Raw genomic sequence first — 15332 nt, 5'->3', positions numbered from 1 at the left:
TTTTTATCATAGTTAGTCAACCTCATCCCGTTTGTATTTAGTCCATTTTTAGTTGACTATAAATCTAGCATTATAGTCTTTATTTTCGTCCAAGAAAACATAATTTTATTCGTCTAGTTTTAGTCAACAAAAACTGACAAGGTTTTAGTCTAGTTTTAGTCAGGACCATCATTTAACCTGAACACTTTGGATCTAAAACGATTTCACATAAAATTTTCTCTCATCTTTTTGATGAAGAACAACTACACACACAGTTACTGTATATCAACAAGTAGCAACTATGGCTCCATGCTATGAGCTAGTAAGTTAGCCAGCATTACATAGAAGTCACATTATTATTATTATTGGATTAATGTTAAATTATAATTGTAATTTACTTTTTTTTTAAACCTTAACTGTGAATCCACCTCCTGTCTGTCTCATGTGTTTGTGCATGCTGCACTTGCTAGTTGCAGATTTGGAAGGGAGGGTGTCACTGTGTCACATGACAGTGTCACAGTGACAGATAAGCAGAGACAAGATTTTACAATATTAAATAATTTCCGTCTCGTTTTTGTTCATGAAGTAAAATGTCCACAGATTTTTGTCTCGTCTTTATTAGTCAACGGAAATGCATATTGATTTTGTCCCAGTTATTGTTTATTAATCAGGGTTTTAGTCTAGTCTAGTTTTAGTCCGGTGAAAAATGTGTGTTGAAGAAATGATTTGTGTTTAGTTTTCGTTAATGGAATTAACACTAATGGCCAGTAATGAAAATGGATGGATTGACAGATAGATGGGATTCAAAATGGTATGGTCTCCGTGAAGCAGAAAGTGGCTCGAGCGCTAACATAAAACTAGATAAATGTGTTTGAAAATTGGCCTTGGCGGAGGACGACACTGTACTGAGCTAATCTTGTTTTTCCTTTCTTTGACGTACTGCACTTTCACTTTATCACATGTTGCTGATTACAATCAGTATGTGTGATGTGATGAACCAAAGCGCATCTGGAAAAAGCTAAACCCCTCCCGACACACACACACTATCGTGCACCAAATCCATATCCATTTTTTTTTTATGACAATGTCAACATCATATGCATGGTTCTGTTCACGAATTGCACACACTCAGCATTGCCTTATCTTCCCCCTTTCTTATAGCCAGACAGTCTTTGTGTGTCAATGCTAACGCAGCTTTATCAGTTGCGTGGCCTGTTTTCCATCTGCTAAACCTCTTTCACGTTCACCTGGTTCCCTCAGTTCATAACAAGTGAGGCGCTTGAGGTGGGGGCCTCCAAAAGTGTTTCTTTCAACTCATTGCCAAAGGGTCACCAGAGGTCACTAGGATTTTGCAGAATTGTTTTTCCACACTTGCAGAAGGAAATGATTTAGGGCTTTCTAAACTTTTGTACATTTGGTGTAAGTGAAAAAAAAAATGCAGTAGTTGATTGAAAACTAATCCACACATTTTGCTTTAATGACCACATTTTTGCCTCTGAGGCGACTTTGTGTTTAGCTGGCTTCTTACCAACAGACAGTTCAATGACTTTGTTCAAATATACATCAGACGAAATAAAAACATGCTTGGCATTGACACACGTTCCATCCCCAAATTAAAGTATCGTCGTTTTGTTTCAGGGTGATTTATCTTCAAGTGAGCATGAACGACGGTCTGTCTTTCATCAGCAGCAATGTGCACATCACCACCACAGAGTGTGTAAGTGACAACTTCTTTTTTTTTAGGTTAATTTGTCTTTAAAGTGGTTTTGATATCTTTATTTATAGCGTGTGGTTTTCTCGTCATCTTTCTGTCCTTTTCAACTGTAGCCACGTGTACACTAAGTGTTTTGGTTTGCTAACAATGATCTGGCTTGCATTTCCATTGAAGAAAAGATAGATTACTATGTCAGCTGATTAAATAGAGTGATATCATAGCCATTGACTTTAACGAAAACAACATGGCATACTGATAACAATGGAGGACATCCATTGCTATTACTACTACCACGACTTTGACAACATGGAAGGAGGTAACAGCAAAAGTCACAAAATTTCCAAATGATGCCGTGCAAAAGCAGTGGAGTCATATTGCGTCACATGTGCTAGCTAATCAACAATTTTCATGGAACTCGCAAATGTACTATTTAACTTCTAGGAAACAGTCCATCAGTCTCCAGTGGTGTCTGACTCTCTATGAGGGAGTTGCCGCTGATTTCTGATAAACAGCCTGCGTCTTTCCCCGCAAGATACATCGGCTTAAGTCGACCCACATCTGATTCTCGTCTGTGGTCCGTAATGGGAACCATACATGTCTTATGGACATTTAGCTCCAAGTTACTGATGGGTTCGCTTAGGGATCTCCCAGATTACATGAACTGCTGTCATCGAGGGGGACAAAAAAACAACAACACATGAGGATGGCCACTGATAGTAGAAGCCTGACTGCTTCATATAGTGTTTTAATTTACAATGTCTCACATTCACACACCAATGGCCGACTGCTGCCATGCACGGCGCTGCCAGGTCCTTTGAGAGCAAATCGGGGGTTCAGTGTCTTGCTCAAGGACACTTCAGCATGGTCACCAGGGGTGAGGATCGAACCCGCAACCTCACGGATGAGAGACAAACACTCTACCACTGAGCCATGCCGCCACACGGCAGCCTTGTAATTCAACTGCCTCTACTGCAATTGCTTCTCTTGATTTTGAGGCGCTGTTGTGCTGGATGGTTTTCCACGGAAGTGTCCAGAGAGTAAGTCTGGATGTCATCTCACTTTACTCCACATGCATATTGTACAGATGAAAGCAGTCCAACTGATTTGGATGCTTTTATAGTGCTACTCTGCGTAATGTCTTAGATAAGATCATGTCTGCAAGTTCTTTCATTTGTCATCTTCCTTTCTTCTACAGGTTTTTTTTCAGTTCTTTTAATCACTATGCTGCGTATGTGTCTTCTACAGTTTGATGGCACAATCCTCCTCATCACCCTTCTGGTGTTGTTTCTCCTACTGGCCCTGCTGCTCATGTGGTGGTTCTGGCCTCTCTGCTGCACCGTGGTAAGAACATGAAAAGGAAACGTTTGTCGAAAAGCTACAGAAACATAAGGGCTCTCTCCGAAGCTGTTTCCGAGCTCAAAGGGAGGAGCTATTGTGATTAATGTGGTTGTGAAAAGCAAAACAAACCATGTTGTTTTTACCTCCTGTGAACATGTCTTATTTGTGCTGCTTTTCCAGGTGATCAAAGAACCTCCTCCTCCACCTCCCCCTGAGCCTGTAAGTTGGAGAACACCACTGAATGTGGGGGAAGGGGGGGGGGGGGGGGAGCTTAAATACTGTATATAGAGCATCCCACCTAAAATAGTGGAAAGTCATGGGTGCATCTTTCATAGTACAACAATCACTTGACAAAAGAACTGCATAATATATTGAGAGCCAGTAATAAGTCAGTCATCAGCCAGTATCAACTCAGGCTGGTGCAGTTCTAACCCAGTCTTGTTCCATGAACGCATTCTAAGACCAGAACAGTTAAGCAGCGATTGATTCAATTTCAATGCGCAGAGAATGAAATGACATGGATAAATTTGAATACTCACAGGCAATGAGAGCCAATATGCTTAAGAAAGGCAAACTAGCACTGAGTAAAAGACTGACCTCTTCCAAGGCAAACCCAATAACTAAGAACTATATTATGTCCTGTACGAAAATTTTTACTTTCTGGCTATTATAGGAGTCAGATGATGAAGATGGCCTGCCAAAGAAGAAGTGGCCTACTGTGGATGCTTCATATTATGGAGGAAGAGGAATTGGCGGGATCAAGAGGATGGAGGTGACGCATATTAAAAACTCATTCACTCCCAACCATTTTTACTGAAGCAACCCCTTTTACAGGATTTTACAGGGTCACAGAATATTCTGTTCTATTACTATAAAAGCATGGAACCTACCAAAAGAAAGATTAGAGTCTCTTCTTTCATTAGGAAAAAAAAGTATACATGGCCCTGGTTGATCTCTTATACTCTGCTGCCACCTGCTGGCCGTTTTTTGTAATAACTTATATTGCTTTAAACGACTTTTTCAGGTCAGAGGCTGCATCAAAGCCTTCTGTAAAAAAAACAAATACTTTTTTTGGACCATGGCAATATTTAAACTAGAACGTTTTTATACGTTTTGGGGAGCAAATTAGTTAATGACAGACAATATATAATTCCGCAATCAAAACAAATTAGTCAAATTTACACTTCTGTCTTAAAGGTGCGTTGGGGCGGAAAGGGCTCCACCGAGGAGGGGGCAAAACTGGAGAAGCCGAAGAATGCGGTGGTGAAAATGCCAGAGCAGGAATACGAACCCTTTGAGCCCAAACCAAAGAAATCTCCCAAGAAGCCGTCTCAGAACCGGAAGTGGTACACTCCCATCCAGGTAAAGAACACTTTCAGTATCCACAACTGTTCCTTTATTCCTAAGCATAATGTAGAAAAGAGGTCCAGTATGGTCAGAAAAAGTAATAACTGGAAAGTGTTCAGCATACTGGATTCACTCGCTTTCCACAAACAACATAACAGCTTACAAATCTATCATACTCCAGCTTGTTGACTGTGCATTTTTTAGCTCTTGCCAACAACTACAGTGAGTGAGTGAAATGTCTCGACAGACGGAAAGACCCAATCTTTTCCACTCACATTATTAAACTTGTGATAATTTCCAAAAACTGCGGGGAAGACGTGGGGACATATCCGAAGAAATATACAAACATCCCCTCCAAACACTGGACCATTATTAGACCTGGCGTCAGTAATACTTGTGTTTTTAGTGTGCGCAAAGAGCTCTATGTAACAACACTGGCCATTCATAGGGGAAGCAGCGTTTACTGTTATCTGTACTGCCTGTGAAACTGTACAGCCTTGTATATTTCTACATGACTCCTGCAATACTGTGATTCATGGTGAAAGGCGACACCGCACAGTCAGCAGTAGGAAAAAGTCCAGTCGCTACGCGTGGACTGGACTTGCCTTATGTAAGGGAAGAACATTTTCCATCTTGTCTTGTCTCATTCAGGGTAAACTGGATGCTATCTGGGCACTGTTTCGACGCGGGTACGACCAGGTCTCTTTGATGAGGCCCCAGCCTGGCGATCATGTAAGTAGCCAATAGGATGACTGTGTTTCATTCCTGCTCCATTATAATTTTTTTTGCTCTCAAGTGACCTTTTTGATTAGGCGCTATAGATCCCAAAACGAAGGAGCTTTGCTTCCAAAAGTTAATAAAATGACCCATCCACATGTCAACACTGAAGATTCAATGTCAAACCTCAAAGACGTTTTCCAGTGTGTAGAACGAAGGTCCAACTAATGTAATGTACAGCAATAACGAAACAGCTGTTGACTCGGCAAGAACAAGCATTCCGTGGCAACATTAATGCCCGCTTCTGCACTCTATTTATTTGAAGAACGCCAGCTTTTGGATTGTGTTATTTGGCAAGCGCATTTTCCCAAATAAAGTTCAGGTAACACGTCTTCAAATCGAAGGATTACATTAAAAGATGCTTGTTTCCACTCTGAGTGAAATGCAGCATTCCATTGCCTGGAAATGAGCTAGCCTGAAGATATTTCTAAGGCTTCATTGCAAACCGCATATGACTTGAGTGGAAAAATGGCATGATTTCTTCTTAAAGGCAAACGTTGCGTCATGCCCAGCCAGTGCAAGTCACCAAGTACAGACTCGCCAGTGACGGAAATCGAATCTATCTCGTGCCTGCCAGGTTGCAAGCAAACGGCGACTTTTAGTCGCTGAGGGCAAAAAGCGCTCGTGTTTGAAAACACTCTTAACTCATTCACTCCCAGCCATGTTCACTGAAGCAACCCCCTACGCTCCCAATTGTTTTACTGGATTTTGACTGATTTTGCAAGGTCCACAGAATATTGTGTTCTATTACTATACAAACATGGAACCTACCAAAAGTAAGATTAAAGTCTTGTCTTTCATCAGGAAAAAAAAAAGTATATTTGTATCTGTTTCCGTTTTGCAGCAATTAGCATTAGAATATAGCGAAATTTCATCATTATTCACAAACCTGTTAAAACACTGGCAAAAAGAGCTTGTTGCAACATGGGCCCTGGCTGATCTCTTATACTCTGCTGCCACCTCCTGCCCGCTTTTTGTAAAAACTACCATTGCTTTCAGCAACCTCTTCATATCAGAAGCTGTATCAAAGAATTATGTATGCTCTAGCATAAAACAAAACAAAACCATATAAATACGTTTTTGGGAGTGAAGGACAAAGTATTAAAAAAAGGTATTCATATGTTTTTGGGTTTGAATGAGTTAAATGAGGAATTCCTGTTAAAATAATTATTGGAACATTTACTGCAAAGAGAGGCATGATTTTAACTGGTGCTTGGACCACAACCTGCCAGATTAGATTATAGTAGAACAGATAAAAGCAAATGATAGTATTTTTTTTAAATGCTGAAAAGCTTGAAGGATGAAAGGAAGCGAAAAAGGTGAATTATAAATTCGGAAATAGTTTTGAACATGTTCAAACATTTAACTTTGTTGGAGAAAGACTTACACGGATCACGTAAAAGATTTTCCTTAAATCAGAGTAGATCTTATCTTATTTCTAATACAAAGACTCGGGGCTTTAAAAATAAACCATGTGGCTTCTCTGTGAATTGCCGCTATCGAGCTACAAGGATGACACCGTGCCAGCAATCACACAGGCTCTGAAGCTGCATTTCTGGTTCGTAATGTGAAGCAGGTGTTAAAATGAAGGAGTCGAGCCTAGGGAGACGTTAAGTCAGTAGGAGTGAACGAGACGGGCAGAGGAAGGAAGACGGGATGAGTAATCGACCCTTTTTCGCCTGCAGACACACTAGAATACTGAAATTAAATAACATGGGATGTTTTGAGGAAAGTTGTTGATTTTTTTTCTCGTAGTAGCTAAGAACAACTACAATTATGTAGTCTGAACAAACTCAGTGTCGACCACATAATGAAGGATTTGTAATTGTAAATATTGAATAGGTTTCAAATTTATGATTGTCGGCCAAGAGACATCTGTCAATCAGGCCTTTGCTAACTTTGATCAGAAGGTGGCGAAATCCTCAAATTTAATGTTTCAAGTCAGAACGGGCACCATTTTGAAAAAAAAAGACTCACAAAACAACAAAATGAGACTTGTGCAAACCTTCGCCAAGACTGAGTTTGATGGAAAAAAAACATATATTTTGGACATTTGTATGCTTTTCCAACTCTGAGGGAACAGTTTGGGGGAATGCCCTTTGTGTTTCAGCCTGACAGTGCAGAAAGCAAGATTCGTTTAAAAAAATGAATAAATAATCCTGACCTTTGAGATTAACTTGAACAGACACTAAGTCACCACGCCCTCTGTCAGGTCAAAAGTCATATTTTATTTTCAATAAAAAGTCATTCAAATTACAAGTATCTGCTTTTCCCTGCAATAAACTCAGTAACCTCTGTTCCAAACCACATCATTTATGTTGACGTCAGTGGAGGTCGAGCTACAAACACAAAAGAGAACTGCGCACAGACACTGTCAAAAATGACTTAGTTGTGACAAGTTCCTGTGCACATTTTATTCACTTCAAGTCTCCCCAGGAGGCCAATGGAGCTCTAAAGGGTAGATGAGGTAATGCCAGCGGCACACAACTGCCAGCACTGCCTTCATTTATTGACTAACCAAATGTCACACACATGCACAACCACTACATCATCTTAAGATCATGACACCAGACAAGAGAGCGGGGTCAAGTTATATTAAATAGTCAAAATAATGACACAAACAAACAAACTCAAACTGCAATGTCTCAAGTTTTGGGGAAATCGAAAACATCAAATGGAATATCTTTAGTAACTGTAAGGATGAGCTTGCCAGTTGAAAAGAACAAATAGGCTGGAAATTCAAGATGCAGGTGGAAGACTTAAGGCCAGACAAGAAACCACCATGAAAAACAAAACAAAAACCACAACACAAATGTAACAAATTATTGGGACTAAACAGAGACATCATAAACAAAAGGCCCATAAGGAAACAATGAAAGAACCCGAGACAGGATTGAAGTAAATACCACATGCCTAAAAAATGAATCAAAACCAATACAAGACAATACCCCAAAACTTTTTTTTTACTTGATAAAAAGATGCTATTTGACATTATTTGACATTCATCATATAAACTTTTGCAACACTGATTTATTGAATGCTCTGCTTGCAAATGCATTTCAGCAGAAAGTACACAAACAAAGTCAAAATCGATTTACTACAAACCACTAATATGTCATATTAAAGCCCCTGGTGCAACCTGCGGCTCTTGAGCTACATGTGGCCCTTTAGTCCCTCTCCTGTGACTCCCTGTGGATTTCTCCAAAAACTTTTTGTTTTTACACATTTTTATTTTTAGATAAAATATTCTTTAAATTAATTAGTGATTTTTTTTTTTTTTAATGAATAAATATTCAAAAATGGTCAGAATAAAAAAAAAATGATGTTGTCAGAAAAAAGACGGATGAAAGGTAAATGAAAAAGTAAAAAAAAAATTACCTGGCTAAAAATATACAAAAAGAGACCATGAAATGTCCAAAAGGAAGAGGAAAAGAAGAAAATTACGATAATATACACAAAATTGCCACAGCCTCCAAAAAAGTCAGAAATTGTATTTTTATTTTGTTTAGTTTTTTTTAAAGGCAGAAAAGAATACGTTCAAAAAGTACCCATAAAATGTCTAAAAACAAAAGACGAAAGGCAGGAAATTACCATAAATTTTGCTCGGAGTTACCAAAAACAAGACAGAAAATGTATTAAAAACAAAGGCAGAAAAGAAATGTTCAAAATGCAGAAAAGAAAACATTTAAAAAGTAACTATAAAATGTCCAAAAACAAAAGTCAAAAATCGAATTTAAGTCAGAAAATCTATTTTTTTTTAAAGGCTGGAAAGAAAATGTTGAAAAGATAACCATAAAATGTCCAAAAACAAAGAAGAAATCCTGAAAATTACCATAAAATGTTCACAAAATTGCCAGGGGGAAAAAAAAGTTTAAAAAATATATATTTAAGAAAAAGCAGGAAAGTAAATACTCAAGTACTCTTAAAAAAAAACTAAGAAATCCCTAACTCTACCATATAATTTAAAAAACTGCCAAAAAATAAGTCAGAAAATGTATTTATAGCAAAAAGGCAACAAAAAAGTTTAAAAAAAAATATAGCCATAAAATGGCCAAAAATTGAAAAAGAGAGGCACACTGTTTCCTACATCATAATCTTCAAATTGTTTTGCGGTTCCAGACGCTTTTTTGTTTTTTTTGTTATTTGGCCTAAAATAGCTATATTAGTATTTATCCTCATGTTACTGTAACATGCATTTTGGTTTAACATGTCTACACACCCCAAAAATTAACTAGCAACATTTGTTCCCTTAACGTATGTGTTCAACTCCAGGGTCGGTGCATCAACTTCACAAGAGTGAAAGCGGGGTCCCAACCGGCCAGGTCAGCACCACGCACCCCAATCCACACGCCCTCACCGCCACCGCCCGACTACCGCCACGTCCCAGAGTCCCCCGTCACCTCCAGCCCTCCGGCTAGAGCAGCGCCCGTGGTCCAGCTACCACCGGGTCCGCCGCCATGCCGCATGCCCCCCGGGCTTCACTGCCCACCGCCGTCGCGTCCACCGCCCAGCCTGCGACCATGAATGCCCCAGGTAACATCCCCCACACCTCCCCACAGCCCTGCCCCTCTCACGGACCCACTTTGACTTCACCGACTGACCACTCTGTTGACCAGCTCCTTCAGTCTGACGTCAGTCCTCCAGCCTGGGATTCTTCTGCTATTCGCCAAACAACACCAGCGTGATCTGTTATTTGTTCATTTTGTTCTTTTGTATGGGAAAGACTGTCAAGTCAAAGGGTAAAGATTTTTTTTTCATACTTCTTGAGGCCTTAAGGACTTATTTGCAATTTATACTTAACTAAGAGTGTTATTCATTAAACACTAAGGGGGCCATTTCAATTTTTTTTAAAGCCCTCTTATGGAAGAATTATGATTCAACAATCGTACAACCCTCGCTGAGAACATAGAATTTTAATGAAAATACCTGATTGACACTATTTAATGATTTGCCAAGCAATTTAACTTGATGTTCTATTTCATACAATGAGAACGGGGTGATGCAGGGAACCATTCAACAGGATGATTGTTGCAGGACAGCAAAACCTTTTGGGACCAATGTCAACAGAAGCAATAAATATGATTTAATGGATGTTTTCTTAATCAACTACTGAGTTGTGCCTTTGCCATTGAGAATTAAAGTGAATAGAGTTTAGAATCTGGGAATTTGCTTTGCAGAATTGATTGGGATGACTTCCAAAGATGATTAGCTAAAATGTTGGTGCTATTTTTTATTTTATTTTAGGCAACAACATGCTAAACAGCAATTTCTTAAGTCAGGAAATGTCCTTTTGAAAGAGATACATTTTTGTAATATGTGCTGACAGGGAAGTGTACAGAAGGTTTTTTTTTCTAAGGTATGTTTTTGCATTATATTTTTCACAGTGTGTTTTGGTTGTTGTTTTTCTCTTTGAGGCTTTGGATTTTGTCCTTATACCATGTTGATTTGATTTACAACATGACAATATGTAATTTTTGGTTATTTTGTTTAGTTGTTTTAAATCTGCGCACATAGACTGCTGGAACACAAAACGCTGTTTTTGTAAGCATATATGGAATTTAAAACTCATGAATTCAAGCTGCCATAAATCAGGTTCATGACTCTCCTCATGGTTTTTTCTGACTCAATCCTGATTCTTTACTTTTGTATTATGCTATGTCGACATTTTTTTTTTTTAATCCTCAACAGTCACATTGCAACTGCAGGGCAGTTCACAGAGCATCTAATTTATTTCCTGAGAGAAATAGAGGAGAGTACTTGAATAATCGACAAGGTGTCCAACCACCGACGTAAACACTGTGCGCAGTGTCAAGAACCAGCTTGCCAGTCAGACGAAGCCTATCAGCTTTTGAATCATCACAACAGATCTTAATATTTGAATTGCTAAAATATGCACTTACAGGCCACAGCATCATGCAAGGTCTTGTTGGAATTGACGTATTGGATCTTATGTTGTTGTACCTAATGAAGTGTCCAGTGAGTGTTTTGGAACTATTTTTAGCTACAAGGCATAAGAGAGGGTTGAAAATGATTGTATTCCTTTAATACGCAGTTCCTTATGGATTTTTTCTGTTTATTTTTGCTTTCTTTTCTAACTTTTTGTCACTTTTGTTATGTACTTCAATCAATAATGCCATGTAAGAAAATCAATCGTTGCTTTAAATCACTTTGTTGAAGGAAATGTTATGTATGGAAGAGGATTAGGGCCAGTGAAGAAGAAAATAAGCGTTGGCAGGATTCTGACTTTAATCACAGAATTCTGACTTTAAAGTGAGAATTATCACTTTGATCTCAGAATTTTCACTTTATCACTTTGATCTCAGAATTCTGACTTTAAAGTTAGAATTCTCACTTTAAAGTCAGAATAGAATCCTGATTTAGTGACATACAGCTATGAATTGTGGGGGGAAATCAGAAAGTCAGAATTCTGAGAATAAAGTCAGAATTCTCACTTTAAAATCAGAATTCTGAGAATAAAGTGAGAATCCTCACTTTAAGTTAGAATGCTGAGAATAAAATCAGAATCCTGCCACCCTTTTTTTTTCCCTCTTCACTGGCCCTAATTCTCTTCCGTAGTCATGACATTTCATTTTCCTGGCTAGTTTGACAGCCCAAATTACATGGTCAAATAAAAATCTAAATGCCTTATGAAAGTACTTATATCACTCTGTCAATTGCGTACAATCATTTTTATTTACATTAACCACTTGTCTTCTATTGTGTGTAATCATTGTTGTCTTTACGGTGATTTTGAATGCACTTGATGGATTTGTAAATGTAAACAAAATATACATACCATTTATGTGGCCATATCCCATTGTGATTGGTGGGATCCAAGCCAAAAACAAGGTGAACCTCAAGCATCTGTGGCCTTTTGTAACTGTTTCCTAATGCAGGAATTCCATAAATGGGAACAATTGCAGAAGCTTACATGACATGTGTTATGCTAATCAGTGTTTTTACATGTGCAGTATAAAAAAAAAAAAGCAGTACTGAAGCAAATATGAAGGACGTATATGATTTCTTTACTGGTTTGATCTTTTGAAGTGTATCAATAAAGGTTGACTTCCAAGCTTCTATTAGGCTGTTTCTACTTTATGCGTGTACATCAGACCACAATGGCATGGTTCCAGTAGTCCATGTCCTTAGTCTGCTTGTCTTCAGCAAACAGTTTGCAGGCTGTCTTGCGCGTCATCTTAAAAAAAATATAATATAATGTGCAACGTATGGTTTGAGCATTGACAGGCTGACCGCCCCCACCCCTTCAACCTCTGCGGCGATGTTGGCAGCACCTATTTTCCAAAGACAACCTCTGGATATGACGCTGAGCATGTGCACTCAACCCATTTCTGAGTGAAACCGCGATATCGTCATGGCAACCGTACTGCAGCTCACTCACAGGGTATTGGTAATGTTTTTATAGCCTTGGCCGTCTTTATGTAAATTATTTTTTTAGATCCTCAGAGAGTTCGTTGACATGAGAAGACATTTCCAGCGACCATTATGAGTGATAACACTAAATTGAACGCACTTGCTGTTCATTCACACCTGAGACGTGTAACAATAACAAGTCAGATGATTCCAGGGTGGGAAAGGGACAAATTGGGCCCAATTTGGACATTTTCACTTCGGGGTGTACTCATTTTTGTTGTCAAGCGTTTACACATTAATGGCTCAGTGATATAGGAAACATAAAGAATCTGTACTAGTAGCAATAGTTGTCCTTTTTCCTTAGTTTCTATGGTGTACTGCTGTAGAAAAAACAACAAAAAAACAAATGTGTTTAGTATGTCTTTCTGGTACAATATTCCAGCTAAATACTTTCTATGGAGTCTGTGTTTTTCCCCCTCCACATGCTGAGGAAAGTGGGCTGAGGGATGTTTAAAGGCATGGACTTGATCCAAAACATGAGAATGGGGAAACTAAGGAGGGATAATTTGCTCTTTGTCTCTAATTTCATTGATGACATGTTTACGGGCCGCTTGGTTTTCCCTCCCTGGCGCTTTTTCTCATCATTTCTTTCTTAGTGACCCAGACAAATGAAGTATTCGGGAATGCGCTGATGTTTCATCTCGGTCTCACGTTACCACCAAACTCACTGACCTGACAGAAAAACACCATGCGGAGAGGTTGGTATGATGCATCATTGTTGCCTAGATTTTCCTGGTGACCATGGCAACTGAAGTAAACGCCAAAACATCCACTGTCTCTGAACCAAATTGTATTGCTGCAAGGGAGAAACTAGCACAATTTTCGCTGAATATCACCGTTTAACTTTAATTTGTGTTCCCTGGCCATGTCACAGTTTGTTGTGCGCACCCACGCTATAATGCATACATCTGTGGTTTATGGCATTTATTATTTGGGGGGTGGGGGGTTATACAGTACCATTTGTACAAACACGTAAAAACACAACTGTATTTTCAATATATTTTATGTCTGCAACTTTTTGGGTGTTCAAATATGTTAGTAGTCTACAGTAATAGCTTTAAAGTGAGTAGGAGTGGTGACTAGGAAACTAGATAAGGTAATTTTGCCCCAGTTAGGTTGGTGTGACAATCAGTGGTACTTGAACTTAACTTTTAACTAAACCCCTGCTATAGTGGAAGGCCAGTGTAAAAATGAATGACCCACCTAAAAAATTGTTTTTTTATTGTCTATAGATGGAACAAAATGGCAGCAAAGCACTACTTACGTGTCAATGAAACTCCTCATCTCATTTCAACATACGTCCTTGACAGTAGGATGCCACCAGATGGAGCCGAAGCAATGTTGTTATTGCTTTGGCCTGAGCACAAAAAACATTTTTCAGCAAATAATATAGAAATGGTTCCAAAACAAAATCTGCAAATGTGACTACAGTATCTAGCTATCTTAGCTAGCTAGGTAGGTCACTACAGTAGCTAGCTAGCTAAGACAGATAGATACTGTAGTGAGATAGATAGATAGATAGATAGATAGATAGATAGATAGATAGATAGATAGATAGATAGATAGATAGATAGATAGATAGATAGATAGATAGATAGATAGATAGATAGATAGATAGATAGATAGATAGATAGATAGATAGATAGATAGATAGATAGATATTTATGATCACACAGACAACATTCATGCATCCATCATTGGCATTTTACAAATACAAAAACCAAAAATGGACATCATTAACCCTGTGCATTAAACAGTCTGACAGCAGTTGGAATAAAAGTCTTTCTGAAACGCTTAGACCTTGGTCCTCTAACTTTTCAGAAAAAGCCTGCTCCGGCACATGGAATTACGTGGTGTGATGCCAACGTGGCATACGTAGTATACACACACACGCCCCCCCCCCCCCCCCCCCCTCCTCTCCTCTCCTCTCTCTTCTCCTACTTTCCTGCCAAAGTAACCACTCAGGCCCGAGGGGCAACTTGTGTGGCAAAGAGTCTACTCCCCACCCCCACAGTCACCCTTTCTTTCCCTCCACTCACATCTGTAACAGAGCCCCCTACTTCTAAAAGTGGTGACGTGTATCATATCCCTTGAAAGCAAGACCTATGACATCACTAAAGGGCAAATAGTGGGTGGTACATCTGTCTCACATTTGAGATTCTGCGTTTGAATCTATCTTGGCCCTCCTATGTTCAGTTCAGTTGCTCTCCTTGTGATTTTGTGGGTAAATACAGAAATTGTCTATAGGTATGAATATGAATGGTAGTTGCCCTGATTAGATTAGGTGTACGCTGCATGTTGTGCTGCCAAATCCAACACAACTCCCCAGGTTGCTTTTAATTTAACGCAGCTAAACTGTAGTGTTATTTATCATTCTGCTACCCGACGACCTCCACAGTTTGTCCATTTTTTGTGTTTGAATTTGCGCCCCCCTTGTGGAGTCACCCTCCACAAACTCTTGACCAGAGGTAGGCATCGAGGGCCGGAGTCCTGCAGGTTTTGCATGTTGCCCTTCGCCAACACAGCTGATATATGATCAGCTCATCAGCAGACTCTGCATAAGCCTGATAACGATCCTGTTGATTGGAATCAGCTGGTGTTGGAAGTGAGAAACCTCCAAAACCTGCAGGACTCCGGCCCTAGAGGACCGAGATTGCCCACCTCTTGACATTTGAATGTTTTATGCACATTTAGGAGTTCGGGAAGCTATCCATGCATCTTTCCATTTTAGTGGTTCCACAAAGAC

The 15332-nt window shown here is 39.2% G+C and overlaps 1 protein-coding gene and 1 long non-coding RNA gene across 2 annotated transcripts in view; one reads left to right on the top strand and one right to left on the bottom strand.

The window, feature by feature from the left end:
• The window catches only part of antxr1c (ANTXR cell adhesion molecule 1c), a 28042-nt gene extending 15810 nt beyond the window's left edge, over window positions 1-12232 (top strand). The window contains exons 12-18 of the mRNA XM_086065350.1: window positions 1618-1696; window positions 2939-3034; window positions 3212-3250; window positions 3705-3803; window positions 4229-4393; window positions 5030-5110; window positions 9428-12232. Coding sequence (XP_085921476.1) covers window positions 1618-1696; window positions 2939-3034; window positions 3212-3250; window positions 3705-3803; window positions 4229-4393; window positions 5030-5110; window positions 9428-9679 — 811 coding nt within the window. The 3' untranslated portion in view covers window positions 9680-12232. The remainder of the gene's footprint in view (window positions 1-1617; window positions 1697-2938; window positions 3035-3211; window positions 3251-3704; window positions 3804-4228; window positions 4394-5029; window positions 5111-9427) is intronic.
• The window catches only part of LOC147156998 (uncharacterized), a 99498-nt gene that overhangs the window by 81738 nt on the left and 2428 nt on the right, over window positions 1-15332 (bottom strand). Inside the window, exon 3 of the long non-coding RNA XR_015091879.1 lies at window positions 13851-13943. This is a non-coding gene — a long non-coding RNA (uncharacterized LOC147156998). The remainder of the gene's footprint in view (window positions 1-13850; window positions 13944-15332) is intronic.

This window comes from Leptonotus elevatus, chromosome 20 (assembly GCF_054856555.1).
Source record: "Leptonotus elevatus isolate MCC_2025b chromosome 20, RoL_Lele_1.0, whole genome shotgun sequence".
NCBI lineage: Eukaryota > Metazoa > Chordata > Actinopteri > Syngnathiformes > Syngnathidae > Leptonotus > Leptonotus elevatus.
This window is presented reverse-complemented; position numbering and strand designations above follow the sequence as displayed.